Here is a 25,262-nt window from a genome sequence, read left to right on the forward strand (position 1 = left end):
TATGGGCTGTCGGGCAACTGTTAACACTCTAATCGCCTGGGGTTATTTAATCCATTAAATCAGAGCGCCCAGCGATTTATAGCAGCGGAGCACATTTAGTGACGGACCAGGTGCTATCCCGGAGTGAGTGAGTGCTACATTCATAAAAATAAAACTCAATCCCAGCCGTTTGTGCTTTATTATCTTGTCAGTGGGAATCAAACCCCCAACCCTGGCTGAGTTTGTGTTGAACTACTACACTACTATTATCTTGTAACTTCAGACACGGCATCAGGCATCAGCCAACTGTACCAAATTGACACCGGAAGAGAGAGAGCCTAGATCAGGTTTTGTTTTCATCATAACAGCACATACAGTATCTGAACATGAAGTGTCCTTGTTCTAGCTGGGTCCTTTCTGAAAATGTGAAAACTAAGGCTGTTAGTAGAAATGAAAGCAGTTTGTCTCCAAGACAGCATTTCTCACCCTCTGTGTTGAAGCCATGGGCTTTGAAACACACCGACTCTGGATATAATGGCTAATTATAACAGATATATTATAGTTTATGCTAGTGTGAGCAATCAGCCTGCAGGGACTAGCAGCACAAAAGGTTTTGGGGAAATGCTTGTTGTGTTTACAAAAGTGCATGTGTTCAGTGAATGTACAAAACATTAGAGAAGTTAGAACACCTGCTCTTTTCCATGAAGTAGACTGGGTAAATCTATGAGGAAAGGGTGATGCTTTATGGATTGAAGGAGGAAGGAGGTAAAACAAAAAAGAGAATTTTGCCACAGATTGCTCCAGGCAGGGACTGAACTTGCATATGGCTATGGCTTTCTTAATGTCTGACATTGTCTGGTGCACTGTGTGTACTAGATGGTGTTGGTGTTCACTGTTTGGCCCTGTAGATTAGGAGCTGGGCAGTATATTGTTATGTGTCTGTCTATATTGTTCTAGTAGCCTAAATAAACACACACACGCGGGCACACACACACACACACACACACACACACACACACACACACACACACACACACACACACACACACACACACACACACACACACACACACACACACACACACACACACACACACACACACAATCAGAGTACAGAGTACAGGTATACAGATAATGCTGAGCTATCATTTAAGCCCTCCACCAGCAGTATTTTATACTTTTATTTTGTTTTCCCATGCCAACTTGTAGTACTATAAACTATACAACCTATAATAATTAATAATAATCCATGTAACCAACTAACTGACTGATTCCCCATTGTTGAAACATGCATGTGACAATCGCATTGCCTCATTATGCTGAAAACAGCCAGCGTTGTGCTGGGAACGTATCCCATTTCCTTGTTCTACTTTCCTCACAAACTTAACACGGAAACGTATGTGTCACCATTATCCCACAGCCAGCAATGTGCTGGCACTGGCATTTCATATTTTACTGGATTTCGTTTCAGATGAAGTGACTGCACAGAAAGTTACCATGCTTTTATAACCAACGAATCAGAGACACTGACATGTAGTTTGGAATGTGAGCATTTGGTGTTAAATTAGTTCCCTGTTACTATGTTGCCTCCATTATGAATATATCTTGGAGCTTCTCTCATGCTCACTCTGTTTCAGAACGAGCGTAAATTCTGCAGTCTAGGTAGTACTAGTGAAACAGTAAAGTAATTTTGACCAGCTGGTGTGAAGCTCAAGCTGGTCTGGTCTGACTGCGCTAGTCATCTCTTTCTCATCACTTCCTCATTGGCTGTCTGCAAAGGGTTCCCATACTCTGAACAGGCGTAAGAGCTTTGCTTCCAGAATTCGATGCGTCATTGCCTAACTCTATGACTGATTACTGAATCAGTTAGTGCACTGTTTCCCAAACACTGGGTCGGGACCCATTTGTGGGTCGCGGACACAATTGTATGGGTCTCTTTATTTTTTGTTTCTTACATTCTTGGTTTCAATTATTATTTCAAAACATTTGCATTAAACCTACCCAAAGAAGCTACCAGGTTGATCCTGCCAGTAGCATATGCTTGTCTCAAAGATTAAGCCATGCATGTCTAAGTACAAACGGCTTGTACAGTCAAACTGCGACAAAAACAAATTAAATGTATTTTGTATTTTTTTAAGTGGTGCAACCACTTCCTTACGCAGCTTTGTGTGTCTGTGGGTGGCTGGCTGTGTCTGTCCCTGTCTGGGTCCGAGCATGAAAATAGCGTTTGGTTGGTGGTTTTCACAACCAACTGTCACTGTTGCGCAGCCTAACACACACACTGTATATATGATGATTTCGGGTGTGCTAGTACAGTGACAGTACAGTACAGTACAGTACAGTACAGTAGAGGGACCCCCACATGGTAACTCATTTCTCAACCGTTTCGGACGCGGGGAGGCTTGCCGCAACCGGGCCGGCACGTTCCTGTGCGTCTGGAGGTTTTGGGGACCCCCCGGGGACGCCCACACGGATTGCACCACTTACTTTCATGAAGAAACATGAATGAAAAATCTAATAAATTCCATAAATTAGAAAAGAAATGTTTAGGTATTAGTGAAGGTGTCCCAGGGAAGCATCACATTTCTTGTATGGGTCACAGGCTATTACGTTTGGGAACCGCTGAATTAGTGCAACACGTTCACCCGCACGTCCTCTCAGGCTATGGCTTCACAACAGCCGGTTCTACATGAAGAGGAAAACGTGCATCAGTTGATTAAATTATTAAACATGTTTTATTTGATTGATGAATGGCCAAACAACACAGTTTACTGAGAGCACCCCTCCCCCATCTGACAATGTTGTTACTTGTTAGCGGCCTGTCTGATTACAATAGCCTATTTAAATTATTTTAAATGACTAGAAACCTCTGCAGCTATGAACAGCACTCGGGTCAGGATTATATCACATCAAAATGTATAGATTACTAATAATTTAAAACTGCAGTTTTTACTAGAAGCGCAGTGGTTGTATTAGTAATCTTTGTTTATGGTTACATTTATATGTTTGAATTGTTTGTCCCTGTAAGAGTGCATGAATAAATCCACTAGTGATCTTTAGATTAAATACACCTTAATTTAATTTAAGGGAGACTTGTTGAGAGGGAACGTGACAATGTTTTGTCGCCTGTTTTGGTCCATCAATACCGTATTTAATTTCATTTGTCACATGATGCATCCCCAGCTGACAAAGATATGAAATGGTATATTTACTGGGAAATCCCAGAGTTACTAGATTCTGCAAAAACTGGATCAGATCCGTGGTGGTCCATGGTCCCATTGCCTTCCCTGCCATTCCTCCACCCCAATCCCACCAACCACGTATGCGCTCAGCCAATCAAATATGCCGCCAGCGCCGGGCTTATGACCTGCGCTGGTTGCCATAGCAACGCCGGCCTGCCTCCAGGAGTGCATGTCATGCATGTTAAGTGGTTCTGTGATGCTCCTTCTCGCTCACTCACACGTAAACACACACACACACACACACACACACACACACACACACACACACACACACACACACACACACAGTATGTCAGTCTCTCTTACACAGGCTGTGGAGTGAATGAAGTGACTCGTAGACTGCAGATGGTAAACATGTTGGTTAGGTAGTGTCTGTCAGCCAGTAGTCAGGTTGCACAAGCAGGCCCCCAAGCTAGGTTTATGTGTCTGTCTGTGACTTTGTGGATGAACAGGTGTTATTACAGTACCGATAAGTGACTAAATCCCCTTGTTTGACACACAAGACCTACACGCATGCACGCACACTGCAGCAGCACCTGGAATGTCTGAAGGTTGGGGGTATTTTTAAATACCGGGAGCAAAGTAAAGGAACAAGTCTGCAGGCTGTGTGTGTGTGTGTGTGTGTGTGTGTGTGTGTGTGTGTGTGTGTGTGTGTGTGTGTGTGTGTGTGTGTGTGTGTGTGTGTGTGTGTGTGTGAGTGTGTGAGTGTGTGAGTGTGTGAGTGTGTGGTGAACACAGTTGGCAGCTTCTCTCTTTTCCCCCGAAAGTAGAGGAATCATGCAGGAGACATGCTGCAAATTATTCATAGCCTTGTGTCAAAGCATCACCACCACTGCTCTGTGTGTGTCTGTGTGAGAGAGAAATGGGGGTAGAGAGTTGGTGTGTAATGAAAATGAGGAAAGCCAGTGTTCATCAATTATTGTCTTAGTTGTTAGTGTGTGTGTGTGTGTGTGTGTGTGTGTGTGTGTGTGTGTGTGACTCTTGTGTGTGTGTGTGTGTGTGTGTCAGAGCAGAGGGAGTCGTGTGTTCTCCCCATAGAGACTATTAATGGTGAGAGGACCATGGAGAGTGCTGCTTCAGCAAACTGCTAAAATATAATGATCTGTGAAGAACACAGGGGAGGGGAGAGGAGAGGGCAGTGGGTGGGTGTGTTTATGAGTACGGGTGTGGGTGTGTGTGTGTGTGTGTGTGGGGAGTTACATAATACCAGAGCTCCTCTCTCTCGTACTCTGCCCTGTCACTTACTGCTTAATGCTCTGCACTCAAGTCCCAATTGTATACAGCTATGGAGATCAGAGCTATTTTTAACACAAATTACTTTCTGCAGGTTCAGGCTGCAGAGTTTTTTGTGCGCACAGTAAAATGGGCTCATTCACTGACTTGTTTATATTTTCAAAAGTGATGCAATTTGTTTTCATGTCTGTAGCAGTGTGGTTGTTTACATTTTGTGTGTGTGTGTGTGTGTGTGTGTGTGTGTGTGTGTGTGTGTGTGTGTGTGTGTGTGTGTGTGTGTGTGTGTGTGTGTGTGTGTGTGTGTGTGTGTGTGTGTGTGTGTGTGTGTGTGTGTGTGTGTGTGTGTGTGTGTGTGTGTGTGTGTGTGTGTGTGTGTGTGTGTGTGTGTGTGTGTGTGTGTGTGTGTGTGTGTGTGTGTGTGTGTTCTTTTTCACAAGCCATTGCATGTTTTACTCCAGTCTGGATGTTCAGACAGTATTTAATAGGAGGTTCAACAAACAGTGTGTGTGTGTGCACACACACTGTTGACCCTCCTATTAAATACTACACACACACACACTAGTGCTGCCAACAAATATTCCATATTCAAATTAATATTCGAATGTAAAAAAACAATAATAATCGAATATTTTAAATTAAGATTCAAATTAAAAACATAACAATAAAATTGCTGTGTGAGTTCATTCATTAATTTGATCTCGCAAGACTCAAGAGAGTGCATTTCTCATTTCTCATTTGCCCATACAGGACCGGACCATATAGATAAAGAAAGAGAACGTTTTACAGCATATTATTCTGAAATATTCATATCATATTCATAAAAACCATCAATTGTCCGAATACATGTGGTGTTTTACAAGGAATATTCAAATATCGTTTTTGGCCAATTCTGGGCTGGCAGCACTAACATACACATACACACACACACACGCACACACACACAGTCACACACACACAGGTTTTTAATGTTGCATGTATTTTGGGGGACGCTGCCCGGAATAGTGTAGAAACGAGTGCTTCGCATTTGTGTGTGTGTGTGTATGAATGTGTGTGTAATTGTATATATATATATATATATATATATATATATATATATATATATATAATTTCTTTTTTTTACTGTGTATGTTTTACAACAAAAATGACAAATCATAATTCAATCCCACTCACAACAGCAAGGATCTTTTCATTTAAACTGTTAATATTTCCAGACCAGTTCAGTTGCCCAAGCCAGGCCAGAGAAATAAACGACTTGTTCTTGAAATCTTGAACGACTAATAGTGTGGACTATGACTCGCAGTTTATCAACCTATTCTATAGGTATAGGTGATAACGATGGTTGGAAGCACCAAACGTCAAATATCAGACCACAACCCAGTCTGCCTTTTGTTGTTCTCTGTTACAGACTTTAATTAGGCTAAACAAACAACATGTATGACTTAATATATAAACCCAATATCTAGTGTTAATAAAAAGATCCACCTAGCCTCATGCTTATATAGGACTCATATAGGCTCCCCAGGTGCAGATTTAATAGATAAATAATGGGATTATTCATCCCACCCAGAAGATTTAAGTGAATCATGCATCTTTCTGAAGTCAGTGTTCATGAACTCAGTGTGATCCTCTGCAATCCACAGTCTCTCTCTAGTGTAGGCTAGCTACTCTGCTCTCTGGCACCCAGTCTGGTTGGCTGCGAAGCCACAGTCAAACAGAGATCTGTACAGTGTGTGTGTATGAGAGAGAGTGAGTGTGTATGAGTCTCTCCCGCCTGTGCTATTCCTCTGTGCAGATGCAGTGTGGAAGGGAGTATTTAAATACACTCTCTCTTAGCCTGCCCCCTACTGTTGCCCAGTACCACTTTCAAACACACACATACACACTTGCACTCACTATGGTAAAAGTATGGCCCTTAAACAAGGTGCAAACTGACCAAACATCACAAAGTTCACTTGTGTGTTAATGAGGGCCACGTTTATTTTCCCACGTCCACTTTCCCCGGTTAAAATCTAATTAAACACTATGGAGATAGACCAAGGGCAGAGGACTTTGTGGATCATACTGCTCCCGCTGGTGAAGTGGGGTTACTGCACCTCCATCCATTGGTCTCAGGCTTAATTTGCATATAAACAGGTAGTCGTCCACTGTTTTAATTATCTGACCTGCCAATCATCTTAATTAGTGTTGGTCCTCTGAGACGGCTCTGGCTGCAAGGCATTTTGGGGATGGTTTCAATGAGTTTAACTATTGTTTGCCACAGAGTTTTTCATGTGAGAATAGATGCAGGCTTTCTTGGGAATCTTATCACAGCTCTGAGTTTGATCAACATCTTATTTTACTTAAAGACACTTTGATTTGAACCTGGGTGGTGGTGAGTTCAATAGTACTACTCACCCAACTTTAAACATGATGCTTGAGCCCAAATATATGGCACACTTGTGTTTCTCTTGTTTGATATATTTTGATATCAAATTATGACATTTTGTTTAACAAGCTTAATCTGAATGATCCTGAAACTACCTCACTCCTGTGATAAACTCTTGCCAAACGCTTGTCCAACTCAGCATTTCGTTGCTGTTGTAGATCTCAAAGTGGCCAGTTGGTGTCTCCCTCTCCCCAATCACCCTGCTACTCAGTCTGCTTTTATTCAATGAAACATTGAACTGTGTCTCTCTGGTTTGACTGACATGCTTTGATGTGGTGTTGTGACCTCATCATTTCCAGTGCTTTGGTCAAACAGCCTCAAAATGAAGGTTTTATTTTATTATTATTATTTTTAAACAACACCCAGAGCATTGATTTGATATGATATATAAATATATAAAAAAGCTTTTATTTAAACATCGAAGCAAAGTTTATATTTAAACTGTCCTATTAATCTCAATCTCTCTCTCTCTCTCTCTCTCTCTCTCTCTCTCTCTCTCCCTCCATTATTTCTCCAGGGCCTGGAGGGTTTTGAGAGCCAGTGCCGAGTGTCGACGTCAGTCCCGGAGCCTCATCTCTCCCGGGACCTTACCTGACGACCCCGCCCCCATCCCCACCCCCCCACCCTCCCCTGCATAGCCACTGTCCTGCACCCCTGCCATCGGACCACCACGCACGCAGCCTCACAACAGAGGGCACATACACACACCTGAACACCTCACCCTCTGTCCCACGCCAATCAGGATGATTACGTCAGAGCTGCCTGTCCTGCAGTGAGTACTGCAATTAATGGACTCTCTGGGCTGATGTTATCCTTAACCACTCTCAATTCCATTTCGTTACAACTTTTGAATAACCCCTGAATTCCAACATAAATATTGAAGGTGCATTTGATGTGGTGTCTCTCTTGCTATCTCAGGGACTCGTCCAATGAGTCGGGGGCGACTGACGCGGTGAGCTTAAGCATGAGTATGAGTGAGATCGAAGACCCAGAGGCAAAAGGCAAGAAGAAGAGAGGGAGGCCCGGAAAGCAAGCCACGGTACGAACTTGTGTTTGTCTGTTAGAGAGAGCAGAACAATTCAGTATGATATGATGTATAGCTGTGCGTTTGTTTGCATTGTGCGTGCGTGCGTGCGTGCGTGCGTGCGTGCGTGCGTGCGTGCGTGCGTGCGTGCGTGCGTGCGTGTGTGTGTGTGTGTGTGTGTGCGTGCGTGCGCACGGACTTGCATGTGTCATTGTGCCTTTTGTATTAGTCAATACTAATTATACCCCTGCCCCCCTCTCTCTTCTCAGACAACCAATAAGAAGCCTCGGAAGGCCCCAGTGGATAAGAGTGCAGGCGTGGCCAGAGGGAGGGGCAAAGCCAACGGCGTGGCTCAGCATAATGGCGAGGGCGGTGATCCCGTCACGTTGTTTGAGGTGGTCAGACTGGGCAAGAGTGCCATGCAGGTAGGCATATATACCTGTAGTGTAGAGCCCTGCACGGGCCTAAAATATAGGCCCGTGCCCGGCCCGGGGCCCGTGGAGTTAAGGCCCATCCGGCCCTAAGCCCGTTGGTACAGTCCAGAAATGGCCCGGGCCCGGCCCGGAAGCCTGACATATTTTTATTTAATTTTTCAAGCATGCGTGCCGCCGCCGCGGTCGCTCTATTGGTGCACGGACGCAGCAGCAGCTACTGACTCACAGCTGCACTATATTGCTCTGATAAACCCACATTAAGGAACAAGAAGTCAATAACACACAGACGTCACACTAAAAAGTAGCCCACTTAAATATAATTTTATACAGTAGCTGCTGCACGTGCACTGTCAATCAGCGCAACGCGTTGTGAGCTTGCAGATCGGCTATCGCGGACTCACGCTGCATTATAAAACCCAGAGTAGACGGACAATAATAAGAACACTTACGTTATGTATCTGCAGTTTCTGCAATGTACAAATCCAACTTTGTTTAGTGTGGTAATAATGCTCCCGCAGTATTTAATGTTTTTAGAGCCGTAGCCTATAGGCTACTTACTTAGTAGGCTACTCGGTGTGTGTGTGTGTGTGTGTGTGTGTGTGTGTGTGTGTGTGTGTGTGTGTGTGTGTGTGTACAGCTGCGCTGCACAATAATTAGAGAGAGAGAGGACGAGAGTTTATAGGCGCGGAGAGAGATAGAATGTAAAACACGTTGTTTCAAAGTCTTTATAGTTTTGACCATATTTTAGTGTGCTTGGCTTGTGTGTGTGCGGACACTGCGGAGGGGTTATTGTCACGTCACTATGGAGCATGCTGCCGCGCTGCTGAAGCAAGTCCAGTCTGGGTGAAATTCACATCGGAAAATTAATATAACGGCGCGTGAGCCCGCCCGGCCCTGGGCCCGTTGGGCAGTGACAAAGTCGGCCCGGCCCGGCCCGTTTTGGTGGGCTGGGACGGGCCCCGTCGGTACCCGACGGGCTTGCAGGTCTCTACTGTAGAGTATAACATGCCATCACAAGCCTTAGGGCTCCATTGTGTACATCATCATCATACCCAGAGGTTTGGAACGCCTACTGAGTGGCAAACAAACGTTCTGGCCTTGACAGCCCATACATCCAAACAGGAAAGTCCTATCTGATTGCATTAAAGCCAAGGACGTTAACCGACGTTAAACTCACTTTGCCAGTCGATTTGCTACTCACTTTATGCATGCACACATCTCTATTCTCTTGTCATTTTCCACTTTATTTCACTGGTGGTTACATCTGTCTTATCTTTAATTCTAAGTAACCAGCTTTCAAACGTTCTTAAATTTTAACTTGACTGACAACTGCAGTCACCTTGTTTTGTGTTTTTAATGTAGGCAACAGTACTGTTTTGTCTTTTATAGCAGAAATGACCCTACATTATGAAAATGAATATCACAAATCAAATCGGTCAATAGATTTTTGTCAGAATAGGTCTTTTTATAAACTTCCACTTTAAAGGAGTCATCGTCGCTCTTTGTCATATGTCATTTCACGTCGTTCTTGCTGCTTCTTGTGGATACATAGAGCCTCATATAGCACAGAGACGTGTGCTTACTGATTAACTGTGTTAATTTGCTTAACTATATTAATTTGCATGTGCTTGTCTCCACAGTCTGTGGTGGATGACTGGATTGAGTCATACAAACAGGACAGAGACATTGCTCTGCTCGACCTCATCAACTTCTTCATCCAGTGTTCCGGATGCAAGGGTGAGAGCTGACTTAATGACATTGTGGTAAAGGCAGTTTGGCCTTGGCTTTGAGCGAGGGAGTTCAACAAGTAACTCAAAGGATGCTGTTTCAATCTCTGGCACTGACAAGAGGGTGTACTTCTGCTGTAAACCGGTGACTGGGTGTTTGTTATAAGAAGTCTAATGCCGCGTTCACACGGGCAGATGCAAAGATACTGTCTACCTTTAATTTTCAATGGAAGCCAGCGACGTGGAGATACAAAGATACATCCCATGTTTGTAGCTGCTGCAAAAGCTACGACGGCTACAATGCTACAAAAAGGTTGAGCTGGTTTCAACTTCAACTACAAATACACTGTGTAGCTTTGCATCTTTTGCATCTGCCAGTGTGAACACAGCATAAGCACTGTGAATCTAATCTATACACAGTACTACACGTCTGTGATCACTGATGTTGTTTCTCTGATTAGGTACGGTGCGGATCGAGATGTTCAGGAACATGCAGAATGCCGAGATCATCCGTAAGATGACAGAGGAGTTTGACGAGGTTAGCTGCTTCATTCACTCTGTCCACTTCAATAGTTGGTACTTAAGTACACTTTTGAGCTATTTATACTTTACTCAAATATTTCCAATTTCTATTACTTTTACTTCTACTCCACTACACTACATTTACTTGAAAACTTTAGTTACTATCAAATTTGTAGATTTGGATTATTATAACAAAACATACTGTAACCACTTCAGCTCTATATACATTTTGGCCATTTGAAATAGGCGATCTACAAGCTCTCAATGCACCACGATGCGACGCATTGTGAGCTTGTAGATCGGCTGTTTTAAAACTATTTTTAAATACACATTTCAACATTCTGCAATATGAGTACTTATACTTTTAGTACTTTAAGTACATTTTGATGACAATACTTTTGTACTTTTTTGAATACGGGACTTCTACTTGGCAGAGTACATCTACATTGCAGTATTGATACTTTTACTTAAGTAAAACAATGGATGACTTTTTCCACCACTGGACATTTTCCACCAGTATAACAGGTGATGTGGCATTTTAATCATGACTGACTGACCTGGATTCTCCAATCAGTCACGGTAGCGAAACAGGAAAGGTGGAAGAGAGAGATAACTTGGCAGGAACTTGAATCGAACTCAGGTTCTCACAGTGCGTAATTGATGCACTAACCAGGCAGGCACCCTCAAAACTGTATTGTTGATGCATACATATTTATAGTTAATAACACTGCTATATAAAGACAACACCTCAGACCTGCTCCATTAAGCCTGATTTATATTCCATGATATGACAGAATCTCTTGGCGACAAGCTCGTAGATCAGCTCTTGTCGTATAAATTGAGCTTTACATTTTTATTAAAAATTTTAATTAAGAAGATAAATGCATTGATATGCGTCATCTAGTTTTCAAGCGGGTCCTCGGGCACAATGCATAAATAATGATGATAATAAATGAAACAATCCCACACAAAAAATTCAACACTGTTATCATCAACAAATGCACACACACAAAGTCTCATCTGTTATAATTGTTCTAATAATTATTCTATTGACTACTTTTTCAATGAATCAAATTATCAAGTTTTATATTTAGAAATAGATTTTTTTTATAATTGACTAAATCAATTAACCCAATGGTGTTAAAAATAACTGATCTACAAGCTCACAATGCTAGGTGTTTGTAATATATTTCACAGATGGCTTTGTAAAAAGAAATATTTGTTTTTATTACAATTACAATTTAGGCATTTAGCTCTTAATCCAGAGCGATTTACATTAAGCAAGAACAAAAAAAGCATGGGAATACAATACATCACATATATAAAAAGCATTTATCATGAAACATGCGTAAGCTAAGAACGTAACAGTGGAATATCTATATAAATTATATAGATATTCCACTGTTACGTTCTTAGCACACGCATGTTTCTTGATAAATGCTTTTTATGGGAATACATCACATATTATGTGATGTGTTCCCATGCTTTTTTTTCAAATGGTTGATCGATTCGTTTGACTAATTGCTGCCCCTCTATCTTGTTGCAACTTTCACACTTCTGAGCATTCTTCCTGCCACGCTCTGTTGTACAGGACAGTGGGGACTACCCTCTGACCATGTGACTCTGTTGTACAGGACAGTGGGGACTACCCTCTGACCATGCCTGGACCCCTGTGGAAGAAGTTTCGCTACAACTTCTGCGAGTTCATCTGCGTGCTAATTCGTCAGTGTCAGTACAGCATCATCTACGACGAGTACATGATGGACACGGTTATCTCTCTGCTCACCGGGCTGTCTGACTCCCAGGTCCGAGCCTTCAGACACACTTCCACACTGGCAGGTAACCAAAGACTGAGTCCAATAAGCTGAAGAGTCCCTAAAACTGAGTCCCTAAACAATCGGCTAACGGATCGCTCAGAAGTTGCACGTCCAAAAACCACTAGAAAAACGTGACGTGTTTATATGGGGGCAAGTCCACACGAGGCATGCCGTACCATAGGAAAACAATGATTTAGGTGTTGACTCGTTTGATCATCCCCTAGGAAATAATTGTGACTTAGGGCTAGATCTACAGATTTACTATTTTTGAGCCTTTTCTATCTATATATTGTGTTGTAGTATTATTGAAATGAAAAGTCTTATATTGTATATTATTTGATTTTTGGACAAACAATCCATTGATGTGGGTTTTACGTGCGTGTGCGTGTGTGTCCACAGCAATGAAGCTGATGACGGCACTGGTAAATGTGGCGTTGAACCTGAGCATCCACCAGGACAACACTCAGAGACAATACGAGACAGAAAGGAACAAGATGGCGGGAAAAAGGGCCAACGATAAGCTAGAACTGCTACTACAAAAGAGAAAGGAGGTATGTCGTTGGTTGACTCGGTTTGGTTGAATGAAAGTTCCCAGAGGTCATTGCATTCACTTAGATCAACCCCCAACATCTACACTGTAAAATCCCCAATTTTACTCCATCCTTTTGTAAGTGACTTTGGTTACTTACTTGGGGAAAGATCTGAGCTATTATTTCACACAGAAGGATGGTCTTCCTGCTAGGACTGTCGCACCTCCAACAGTGCCCCATGGCAGGGGCGTCCTCTTCTGGAGCCAGGCCTAAGCCTGACCGCATACCAAAAAGGGTCTTCAGCTGGGGACCACCATTCATGGATGTCTGGCCCCTTATCCAGAACATCTCCTGGTGGCGGGGCAGTGAACGGGGACGTCTCCCCGACTGACACCCTCTGAAGCGCAACTTATTTTATTAACCAAGTTTTTGTGTACAATCTGGTTTCTCTGTGCAGCTCCAAGAAAACCAGGATGAGATTGAAAACATGATGAACTCCATATTCAAGGGGATCTTCGTTCACCGATACAGGTCTCACTTCTTAATAATGTCAAAATCATTTAGATTATATTGCCATAGTTTATTTGTATTTGCCATTCAGACGATGAAGGTAATTATTTGTCTTGATTTACAGAGATGCGATCGCTGAGATCAGAGCCATCTGTATTGAGGAGATTGGGGTGTGGATGAAAATGTACAGTGACGCCTTCCTCAATGACAGCTACCTGAAATATGTGGGCTGGACACTGCATGACCGGGTGAGCACACACTTAACAATGATGGCTACCTGAAATAGGTGGGCTGGACACTGCATGACCGGGTGAGCACACACTTAACAATGACAGCTACCTGAAATAGGTGGGCTGGACACTGCATGACCGGGTGAGCACACACTTAACAATGATGGCTACCTGAAATATGTGGGCTGGACACTGCATGACCGGGTGAGCACACACTTAACAATGACAGCTACCTGAAATATGTGGGCTGGACACTGCATGACCAGGTGATCACACATTAAACACACCTTTTCTGTGTCATCTTTTCCAGTTGTCCAAACTTGACAAGTGTCAATTTAGTGTTGAGGGGATTTCTTATGTGTTCCATGATTTTTATATATAATATATTTTATTCTTACCAGGAATTGCTCCAGAGAGCGTATTATATAGAAATGACAAGCTCATGTAGTTAGTGTGAAACTAATTCAACAGAAACATCTACACACTTTCTCAAGCAATGGAGATGAAACATTTTTGTGTCCCTCTGTTTCTCCACACAGCAAGGAGAGGTGCGTCTGAAGTGCCTGAAGGCTTTGCAGAACCTTTACACCAACCGAGAACTGTTCCCCAAACTGGAGCTCTTCACCAACCGCTTCAAGGTAGAGCGCCACACATGGTGCTGTTTAATTTTCCAAGATAAGCATTATGTTATACTTTAGCTATTGAAAAATAGCAGATCTACAGAGCGCTACGAGCTTGTAGGTCTGCTATTATTATTTTTTAATGCTGCACAGATCATTGAATATATATTCTTTCAGAGCGAACGTTTTTATTATTTCGACGTCAGGCCTAAATGGGTTAACAACCACTAAAATGACATTAAAATGGTCACACACTCCTTCGTTTAATGTCACAGGCAAGGCTAATTAATTTTTTTCATCACACATTTCACACACAGGCAATTCAAAGGGTTTTTATTTTACATAAGACTGTAAGACATTAAAGGCATTTGAAGGTATATTAATTACACATTTGGAGAAGAAAGGAAGAATATAATAACTAAAATGAATTAAAAATGAATGAATTAATTAATTAAAAGCTAAACTAAGGAGTATTGTGCAACTTCCCATGGTTTTAATGCTTAGTATTATTCCATAATCGGTAAGCCGGTACTGTTAATGATTTCTAAATGATCTAATAAGAACACATGTACCTTTGTTTTGTGGGACAGGACCGTATAGTATCCATGACCCTGGATAAGGAGTACGATGTGGCTGTGGAGGCCATCAGACTGGTCACACTGATCCTCCAGTGAGTTACACACACACACACACACACTTACATCAGACTGGTCACACTTACTGTAACCTCTTATCTCCATATATTCACTTTTTGTGTTTTTTGGTAAAATAATACACGTACGTGATCATACTAGACTGGAGCACTGTTTCTCGACACATTTGTGGGTCGCGGACACATTATTATGTGTTTTCCTACATTTAGCTTTTAATTATTATTATTTCAAAAAACATTGTTTTTTCAGTAATTTCATGAAGAAATTCCATAAAATTAGAACAAGTAGTGAAAATAGGGACGAAATCCATTCACGGCGTGACGGGCACGGCGTACGGCGTAAGTCGGGGCTTTTTTTTTATACGTTGCAGCGTTAAGAATCCGTAGTGGCGTGAGGACTCGTCGCGGCACTCGTCGGGGCTATAGATAATAATTCGCCACGACTTAATAATAATTTGTCGCAGCGTTAAGAATCCGTTGTGGCGTGAGGACTCGTCGCGGCACTCGTCGGGGCTATATCTACCCGTTTGCGACGTAATAGGTTGACCTATTGAATAATAAGCTACGACGGAAGATAATAAGTCGGGACCTACGTCTCCGCCGTAAATGGATTTCGCTGTCTCTCGAAAATAGCCGATCTACAAGTACACAACGTGGCACAAAGTTTGGTCTGATGTTGTCACTAGACTGGAAAGGTTATGGGATCATGTAAATCAATAGGCTTCTCCCATAGGCAGAACTGTCCCAAATAAAATTAAAATAAGTAAAATATAGATATAGCTGGACGTGGCAGTTTGACTCCTGAGACATATACTATTACTTACCTTCAGTATTTCACCTTATTTTTGTCGTTGCACCAGACAGTCTTTTTGTTATTTTCTTGTTTTTCTTTTTTTTATGTTTACTGAGAATACCAGGGTATGGTATCGTGATGTATCGAGATGTTTAGCTAAACGATTTTCCGATTGGCTGTTCCAGGGGCAGCGAAGATGCCTTGTCCAATGAAGACTGTGAGAATGTGTACCACCTGGTTTACTCCGCCCACAGACCAGTGGCCGTAGCTGCTGGGGAGTTCCTGCACAGGAAGTGAGTCCATCTCGGAAAAATACTTTGTCCAAATCATGTGTTTCAATCTAATTTCTCATTCGTCTTTTTGTCTCTTTCTGCATTCTCTCTTGCTTTCGGTTCTCCATCTCCCTCTTAAATCTCTCATCTATCCCTCTCTCTCCATTACTCCCCCCCTACCCCCCTTTTCCCTCCCTCTGTGGTTGCTATATAGCAACGTATTCAAACCTCTTCCGCTTTCTAGGGCAGGCAGTGAATACGTCACCATCCATTGGCGCCGGGCCCAATGGTCCATTTTTGTTATTTTTGTAAACCATCTTCAGCTTTAATTCATGTTCTACTGTACATCATATTACATTGCGGGTTTTCAGCAAGCCCACACAGTTTCTGCAGTCGTTCTCAACCCTTCTCTCAATGTCTGTCCTCCTCCTCTCTCCCTCTGATCAGGCTGTTCAGTCGACATGACCCGCTGGCGGAGGAAGCTCTGGCTAAGCGCAGGGGGAGGAGCAGTCCCAATGGAAACCTCATCCGCATGCTGGTGCTCTTTTTTCTAGAGAGCGAGGTACACCAACACACACACACACACACACACACACACAGACACACTATATATAATATATATATATACTGTATATCCCATTTTGACCTGAGATCGGATTCTAAAAATGTCTTCTACATCCTGACAGTTTTCTGAACAAACTGTTTCTATGTCAGTCATTCTTCGATTTTTCAAAAATAGCAGGCCTACAAGCTTGTAGCGCACCACTCGGTGGCACGCTATGAGCTTGTAGATCTGCTATTTTTCAATAGCTAAAGCATAACATAATGCTAACACCAAAAGGGGTTCCCGCCCTAAATGGGATATATATATATATATATATATATATATATATATATATATTTCACGACTGTATTTGACTTTGATGTCTGGCTTTTGAAATTATGTCATATGGCAGCTAAGTCTTTTACAGCAGTAAAAGTCATGTGACGTCATGTGGATCAATATAAATGCATCAGACACCCCTCACTTCACACAAGTGTGATTTTCATTATTATCAGTATTCCTTCCTTCCTAACAAGTGCTTGGTACTCCACTTAGTCATAACGTTATAATTCTAAGATTGCACCTCCAAACCAGCACACGTGTGTACTAAATGTATTTGTGACCATAGGTCTCATTTACTAATGAAAACCTGCATTTCCGTGTGTCACACCTCCATATATGGTCACGCCTTGTGACACCACGCCTCCATATATGGTCACACCTCGTGACATCACGCCAACATCTTCTGACATTCCATAGGTTGATCCGTCCCCACCTCCGATGTCTCCCTTTTGACTGATACCTGTCCATTCAAACTCTAGACGGGCCCGCCCCAAAGTTATTAGTGCAGCCGTGCCTGGCAGCTGGCGAAAACTAGACTTAATTTAAATTAACTGCACGAGGAAGCTAGCTATGAAGATTGCGTCTTCTGACGTGATCACAGAAGCATTTTATACACTCACAGGTAATCGATTGGCTGGGTCTGAGACTAATGTACACCTTGACCCACCCACCGGGCTAAGGTGGTAAAAGGTGCCACCCAACCAATTAGTCGTCACTTTTGTGTAACTTCTCATGAAGATCACATGCATTGCTACAAGTCTTGACTTCAGCGTGTTTGAGTTTCTAGGACAGGAGCGGATTCTGGTTCCACAACTGCACCGCTGGTGAGCTCCTGACTTTGAGATTATCCTCTAGCTTTAGCTACGCTAGCTACTAGCCGGACGACCATCATACAGACATACATAGCCCCAAGCCTGCTAAAGCTAAGCTACTTGTAACTTAGCGCAGTTCCTATAAAAGGACGCCCCGCGTTAGCTCTTGTTAGCTTCCCGCTAAGCTACCCTCCCCTCTGCAAACCTCCTTGCCAGAACTACTACTCCAGAGCGAAAACTAGAGTTCTCAGAGTTATCTAGGCCCTCATCAAACCCTGTACACTCAAGACACTGCCCCCGCTGCCACCCTTAGATCTCCATATATGGAGCTGACCTGTTTTGACATTCCTTAGTTAATTGGCCTCATCAAACCCTGTACACTCAAGACATGCTCCATATATGGCCAGTACAGAATGCATTCCATATGTTGATCTGACCCCCCATGCCATAGCGCCAGCGCTCGGCCAGCAGTCTGCCGTCACCCAGGCACATGCGTGCACGTGCCCTTTAGGGCGAGGTCGCTTCTCGCCCCCAGGGCGTCTTACTGGTTTATTTATATTTGTTGTGTGTGTGTGTGTGTGTGTGTGTGTGTGTGTGTGTAGCTCCATGAACATGCAGCCTACCTGGTGGACTCATTGTGGGAGAGTTCTCAGGAACTCCTGAAAGACTGGGAGTGTATGACTGAACTCCTGCTAGAGGAGCCTGTACAAGGAGAGGAGGGTAAGATGTACGCATTCACACACACACACACACACACACACACATCACAGTTCTTCAGGCTGAAACTATATGTAAAACTTAAACGTCTTTGAAATCCAGAGAAGATATAATGAATTCTGAATCCTTGAAATCCTTGTCTTGCACTCTTTCTCTTCAAATGTGTCCTTGCCCGCTGCCTATTTTTCACTTCTCTCCTTCTAATCTCTACAGTGTTGTCAGACAGACAGGAGAGTGCCCTGATAGAGCTGACAGTGTGTACCATACGACAGGCAGCTGAGGCACATCCCCCTGTGGGCAGGGGCACCGGCAAGAGAGTAGGTTGCACGCACGCACCATAGACTGTAAAAAATAGGCACACACACACACACACACACACACACACACACACACACACACACACACACACAAATGAATGAACTTTCACCTTTCACTCCGAGCACCCCAGGAGCACTGAGGTTGAGTTATAAATCAGTTATGTGAGGGATAATTTAATGTTTAATGATGTATAACTACTTATGAACGATTGAAATAAGGTAGGGTAAGGTAAGGTAATTTTATTTATAGAGCGCCTTTCAAAACAGTTGTTACAAGGTGCTGTACAATAAAATAAAAGGAATAAAACAAGAACATCTCAATCAAAAAATAAACCAACAATGAAATAGGAAACAGAGCAACAAAGACAGTACCTAGAAATAGATAGAACAGTACATAGAAATCACTGGAGCAAGCCAAAATGTTTGCGGTACAAATGTGTTTTCAGTAGCTTCTTAAAGATGCCAACAGACACAGCGTTTCTCAAGCAGAGTGGTAAATCATTCCACAGCATAGGTGCAACAAATTCGTAAGCTCGATTTCCTTTGGTTCGCAGCTTAGTGGCGGGGATAATGAGAAAACCTTTGTCTGAAGACCTAAGTTGTCTCATATTCACCTTGGGGTTCACTTAAATAAATTGGGCCCAGCCCATGAAGAGATTTATAAGTAATTAATAAAATGTTAAATTGAATTCTGGAGTCGATTGGTAGCCAATGCAAGGCTGCAAGCACAGGAGTGATGTGTGACCTCCTTTGTGTATTGGTTAACAGTCTAGCAGCCGCATTCTGCACAAGTTGGAGGCGGTATATAGAGGAGCGACTCAATGTTGTAAACAAAGAATTACAATAGTCCAGGCGGGACGAAATAAAAGCGTGGATACGTTTTTCCAGGTCTTGTGGTGTTAAAGTCTTAATTTTAGCAATGTTTCTCAGCTGAAAAAAACATGTTTGGACAACCTTTTTTACATGTGGTTCAAAACTCATTTTGTGATCAAACAGTACACCTAGGTTTTTTGATACCTTCGTATAATTTGCTGTAATACCCATAGACTGCTGTATTTCACAGTGGGTGCTCTCAGGTCCTATAATTTATAAATAGGATCTCAGTCTTGTCAGGGTTCAACTGTAAAAGGTTTTGGGACATCCAGTCCAGTATTAACACATTTCTAATGAGATTAAAGTGGTTACAAGCTATAAGGTGACACAGATGCGTCCTCGGGTCTAAATGAGTTTAACTTGTCTGACTGTTGCCCCTCAGGTCCTGACGGCAAAGGAGAGGAAGACCCAGATAGATGATAAGAACAAGCTAACGGAGCACTTCATCATGGCTCTGCCCATGCTGCTGTCCAAGGTGAGACCCTCTTGGGCTAACACAGGGCGAGCAACACAGGGTCTCTACTGCAGTGGTTCCCAAAGTGGGGTCTGAGGACCCCCAGGGGTCCTTGAGAGAGTTCCAGGGAGTCCCCAGCTAAATGATAGTTTAGAACCAAATGGACCATTTTGGGTCTGTAACTCTGAGAGTGTACAAATTTGTACACTCTCAGGGTTAAATTAACATTGATTTTACAATACAAATTGGGGGTTCCAGAGATAGAAATGCCATTAAATGGTGGTCCGTAGACTAAAGCATGTCAAACTGGGGGTCCTAAACGGGTTGAGAATCTCTGCTAGAGCCATACAAATCTTCTCTTATGGGGGGTCCATGGCATTATGTTTTCAAATGGGGGTCTGTGGGAATTTTGGGGTCCTTGGCATGAAAAGGTTTGGGAACCACTGCTCTACTGAGCATACAACATACCACAGTGGTGAGACCCTCTTGGGCCAACACAGAGCGAGCAACACAGGGCCTCTACTGAGCATACTGTGGCTTCCAGTGGCTCTGATCAATTGGCTGGCTGTTTGATGGATTAGTGGGCTAATTGGTTGATTGATTGATGGTTTACAACTGTACATTTGGGATGAACTATGAGGTGTGACATATTGACTGACTGGTTGGCGTATCGCTGTTGAATAAGCCTGCTGGCTAAAAGTCGGCTTAATTGTAATTGGCTTTTTGACTGATTGAACAAACATACGGTTAAGTGGAACACCAGTGAGATTAGATCCATGACATCGGCATTTCTCTATTGCTGTCTCTCTTAAGCGTAATTTATGCTTTGTTGCATGAGTTGCATCGGTTGTGTCGCTCACTGAAGATAATAGATTTTCAAGCTGCTTTTGAGACCAATCCGGTACCGATATGGTATTGATATGGCCGATTCTGATTACACTACCAATTATATCGTGCATCTCTAATTAAAATATTTGCACACATTTTCATGATAAAAAAATGCAGATTTATCTGCTTTATCTCGGTTAAAGTGGTTAAGCGACACAGACGCGCCCTCAGGTCTAAATGGGGTTTAACCATCTCGCTATCTGTCCTGCCCTCCTCTGTGCAGTACCAGGCGGACTCGGAGAAGGTGGCCAACCTGCTGCAGATCCCCACGTTCTTTGACCTGGACGTGTACAGCGCCGGGCGCATGGAGAAGCACCTGGACGCCCTGCTGAAGCAGATCCGCCTGGTGGTGGAGAAGCACATCGAGGCGGACGTGCTGGAGGCCTGCAGCAAGACCTACAGCATCCTCTGCTCCGAGGAGTACACCATCATGAACCGCGTGGACATCGCCCGCTCGCAGCTCATCGACGAGATGGTCGACCGCTTCACGCACTCAGTGGAGGAGCTACTGCAGGAGGTACCATAGGGGGGAGGGAGAGAGACACCATGATCACCATTACAAATTGGCGATTCATTTTCACACAAATTATTGCGATTGACGATTTAATTGTGTTTTTTGGCATCGAACATCAGAACATTATGAATATTGAATAGAATTAAAATTTCTGTTTGGCTTTTGAGTCCAAACCACACCAGTTGCAACTCTTGCAACAAAACAGTTTAAAGGGATTGTGACATTAAAAAAAATGGTTTTGGAATTGTTCTTGTTTTTTTTAGGTTTTCTAATCTCAATTGCACCCAAAAACATGAACTTTTAACATTCAGTAGATTTTCTGTGATCTGGGGTTTTCTGGCTCAAACAGGTGCTCTGATTTGCCGGCAGTAAGTGACATCACTTACTGCAAATCCCATATATGTCAATGGGATTTTCCAGCAGATGTCACTGTTTCACTGTGTTGCCTGTTTTCATTGTAGCTCAAAAGGCCCAAAAAACCCCAAAGAAAACTTCAGACCACAGAAAATCCACTGAATGTTCAAAGTTCAGGTTTTTTGGGTGTAATTGAGGTCATAAAACCTAAAAGAAAAAAGAAAAAGAAAAAGAAATGAAAATGAATGTCATAAAACCTTTAAGGTCAACCACACCAATGCAACTCCTTGCAACTGCCATTGGGGGATTCTGGTTGCAAGGAGTTGCATGGGCTTTAGGCTTCATAATCAGAAATAGCACTGGGCAGATATACAATTTAGGCATTTAGCAGACGCTCTTAATCCAAATTAAGCTTACATTAAGCATTAAGCAATAACAAATTACTTGAATATAAAAATAAATGACAGACAAATGTAATCATTTTATACTTGTGTAAAAATGTATGGACATTTTTCAACATGGAAACGATTGACGATTATGCAAGAATTATTTTGATTATCTCAAATAATTGCGATTAGACGCCTATGTAATAATTGTGACATGCCTACCATTTGGGAAGGGAGAGGGGTGGGTGAGGGTGGAGAGAGAGACAGAGAGGAAGGGGGTGAGGTGAAGTTGTGTGTGATCTGTTTAGTGTCTTAGATGCACAGCGCCACACTATTTAGGAGTTGTTTTAGAGTGGGAGTGAAATGTGGTTATTTTCTTTTATATACTGTACATTATGGTAAACGGACTGCCTTAATAATGGCTGAGAGGTGTAGTGCCACCGCACCCTCGCAGCCATTATAAAATAGAGGTAAACTGAGACCTTCCATGGCTTTTCCAAAATGGTTGCAAATATGGCAACATGAAAATCATAGACACGTCCCAATTAAAACAGTTCATAATCATTCACTACAAGAACAACTACAAGAAAGTAGTTCCTGGCAACCAGGAAGTGTCTTCCTGACAGATAAATAAAATGCCTGTTCACTCAGCCAGTTCAGCTAGGGTGCATGTTCGACGTCAACTTTCATACACATAGAGAAACAAAACTTACATGTTAGCTCAATCTCATTGTATCTCAGATATTTGATAGAAATTCATAATTTTTTAAAGACATATTTAGCTACTATGTATGTCTATGAAGTATGAACATCCTGTGTAAACTGCTAGCCTGCTCCTTAGACTTCCAGCACAGATGGTTTGCGAGGGATTGGGAGCACTTGTTTTCCTTACAAGCCGTCACTCACAGTCTGTTGAATTTCGAGGACAAACAGGGGTAGCTGTTTTTCTGTTATTTTCCGATCTCAGATTGCTCACAGTCCTACACAGGTGTTTCTTAAAAGGCTTCTAAGGAAAACAAGTTCTCCCCTTCCTTTTCTCAGTTACAGATACACTGACTGGATCACTGTAGACAACAATTCACACACCTGTGATTGATATAAACTGATCTAAGGTGTGTAGATAGTCTCTTTTAGTGCCTCTGTTAAACGGAAATCAGCCAAACTGACTCATTGGGACTAACCGTTTTAGAAAGAGCTTTTCTAGCCTTCCAACCCCTCAAAGAATGTTACAATGTATTCCTCACATTCACCTATTCACACACTGACAGCAACCATACAAGGCTCAAGAACACCACCGTTCTACCTCATGAGCCACTGTCACCCTATTTGAAATGATGTGCAACTCGGGCATTGCAATGGTGTTTTTGACAGAATATCCAGTCCACTACTGGCATGCCCAAAATGGTTTGGTATGAAGGGTTTGCATTAGGAGTCAATGAATGTTATCTTTCTAACAAGGGTGTGTATGTGTGTGTGTGTGTGTGTATATGTAACTGGTGTTTCTGTGTCTTGCATCAGGCTGAGGAGGCGGATGATGATGACATCTACAATGTTCTGTCTACACTCAAGAGACTTACGGCCTTCCACAAGTCAGTCTCTCATTGCCTCTTTATTTCCCTCCATCCATCATTTAACCCTCTTATTCATCCATCCACCCCTCTCATCTGCCCACACGTCCTCACATCCAGCCCTCTCATCTGCCCACACGTCCTCACATCCACCCCTCTCATCTGCCCACACGTCCTCACATCCACCCCTCTCATCTGCCCACACGTCCTCACATCCACCCCTCTCATCTGCCCACACGTCCTCACATCCACCCCTCTCAGATCTTGATTTGAAAATGGTTTAAAGCTGCAATCTAAGATTTATGTCCTAACTGGGATTGAAATCCCGTCTCCCCGCGTGAGGGAGTCCTTTTGCTACTCAGCTTAGACAGAATGCCCGAATGAACTGGGGAGATATTGTGTTTGGGTTTTGGGCGCCTAAACACAATTGAAGAGCAAGCATTTGTGTTAGTTACTGTATATTGTATTAACATACTCAGAGTACACACACACACACACACACACACACACACACACACACACACACGATAAAATAAAGGATGCACAATTAAGGCCGATATTGGTATCGGCCTTAATTGTGCAATTATTGAAAACAGTATTTTATTTTATATTCTTTATTCGTTTGAATGTGAAGCCTGCTGCGGTGATTGAAGGCTTCAGTTATCGTTCAAAAGAGTCTACCTGTAGAAATAATTAAATCATGTCAGGTTTTCAATCTTTACTACATTTAAGTTGTTGAAGTAATTATGTTCATTCATACATTCAATTCAAACCTTTATTTATTCTCAAAGGGACATTGAGGTTGCCCTCATTTGCATCAAGATACAGTACAATTTAAATACAATTTAATTGACACATTAATAGTCGAATAGAATACAAATGTCTCTCTTTAGTCTTCCATATAATACGATACAAACTTAACAAATATTTTTTACCCCCTTCCTCTCCCTAATTTAGTCGTTATTCTAAGTAATTCCTCCCCACACACATTCTGATGTCCTTTCTGTTGTCCTTTCTGTTGTGTCCTACTGACTTACTGCCAGTGAGGATCCCGTACATACTACTCCTCCCACCCAACACTCCCCGCTGACACATCCAACAAAGCATCAATTACGCTTAAGATAGACACGTGTCCATCCATTCGTGAACTCTGACAAATATTTTAAAATGTACAATTGGAAGTGACACGTTCTCCTCCCGTTGTCTCAGTGCCCATGACCTGACGCGGTGGGACCTGTTTGGAAACTGCTACCGGCTACTGAAGGCGGGCATCGAGCAGGGCTCCATGCCAGAGCAGATAGCCGTCCAGGCCCTTCAGTGTTCTCATTACTCCATCCTCTGGCAGCTGGTCAAGATCACAGAAGGAGCCCCCAGCAAGGTGCAGGATCACACACACACACACACACACACACACACACACATACACACACACTATCCCAGGGTTATAATCAAACCTAGGCTAAGCACTATGTACAGTACACAG

At 42.7% G+C, this 25,262-nt stretch overlaps 1 protein-coding gene across 1 annotated transcript in view; it reads left to right on the plus strand.

Moving 5' to 3' along the window:
- stag1a (STAG1 cohesin complex component a) overlaps positions 1–25,262 on the plus strand; it is a 61,213-nt gene that overhangs the window by 24,740 nt on the left and 11,211 nt on the right. The window contains exons 2-20 of the mRNA XM_083792425.1: positions 7,397–7,651; positions 7,798–7,918; positions 8,173–8,328; positions 9,978–10,074; positions 10,526–10,602; positions 12,221–12,425; positions 12,803–12,954; positions 13,391–13,464; positions 13,568–13,691; positions 14,213–14,311; positions 14,884–14,963; positions 15,924–16,031; positions 16,458–16,572; positions 18,311–18,428; positions 18,639–18,742; positions 19,998–20,090; positions 21,181–21,474; positions 23,730–23,800; positions 24,989–25,157. Of these exons, the coding sequence (XP_083648551.1) occupies positions 7,623–7,651; positions 7,798–7,918; positions 8,173–8,328; positions 9,978–10,074; positions 10,526–10,602; positions 12,221–12,425; positions 12,803–12,954; positions 13,391–13,464; positions 13,568–13,691; positions 14,213–14,311; positions 14,884–14,963; positions 15,924–16,031; positions 16,458–16,572; positions 18,311–18,428; positions 18,639–18,742; positions 19,998–20,090; positions 21,181–21,474; positions 23,730–23,800; positions 24,989–25,157 (2,286 nt within the window). The 5' untranslated portion in view covers positions 7,397–7,622. The remainder of the gene's footprint in view (positions 1–7,396; positions 7,652–7,797; positions 7,919–8,172; positions 8,329–9,977; positions 10,075–10,525; positions 10,603–12,220; positions 12,426–12,802; positions 12,955–13,390; positions 13,465–13,567; positions 13,692–14,212; positions 14,312–14,883; positions 14,964–15,923; positions 16,032–16,457; positions 16,573–18,310; positions 18,429–18,638; positions 18,743–19,997; positions 20,091–21,180; positions 21,475–23,729; positions 23,801–24,988; positions 25,158–25,262) is intronic.

Source organism: Protomyctophum parallelum (genome assembly GCF_964188405.1).
Source record: "Protomyctophum parallelum genome assembly, chromosome: 20".
NCBI lineage: Eukaryota > Metazoa > Chordata > Actinopteri > Myctophiformes > Myctophidae > Protomyctophum > Protomyctophum parallelum.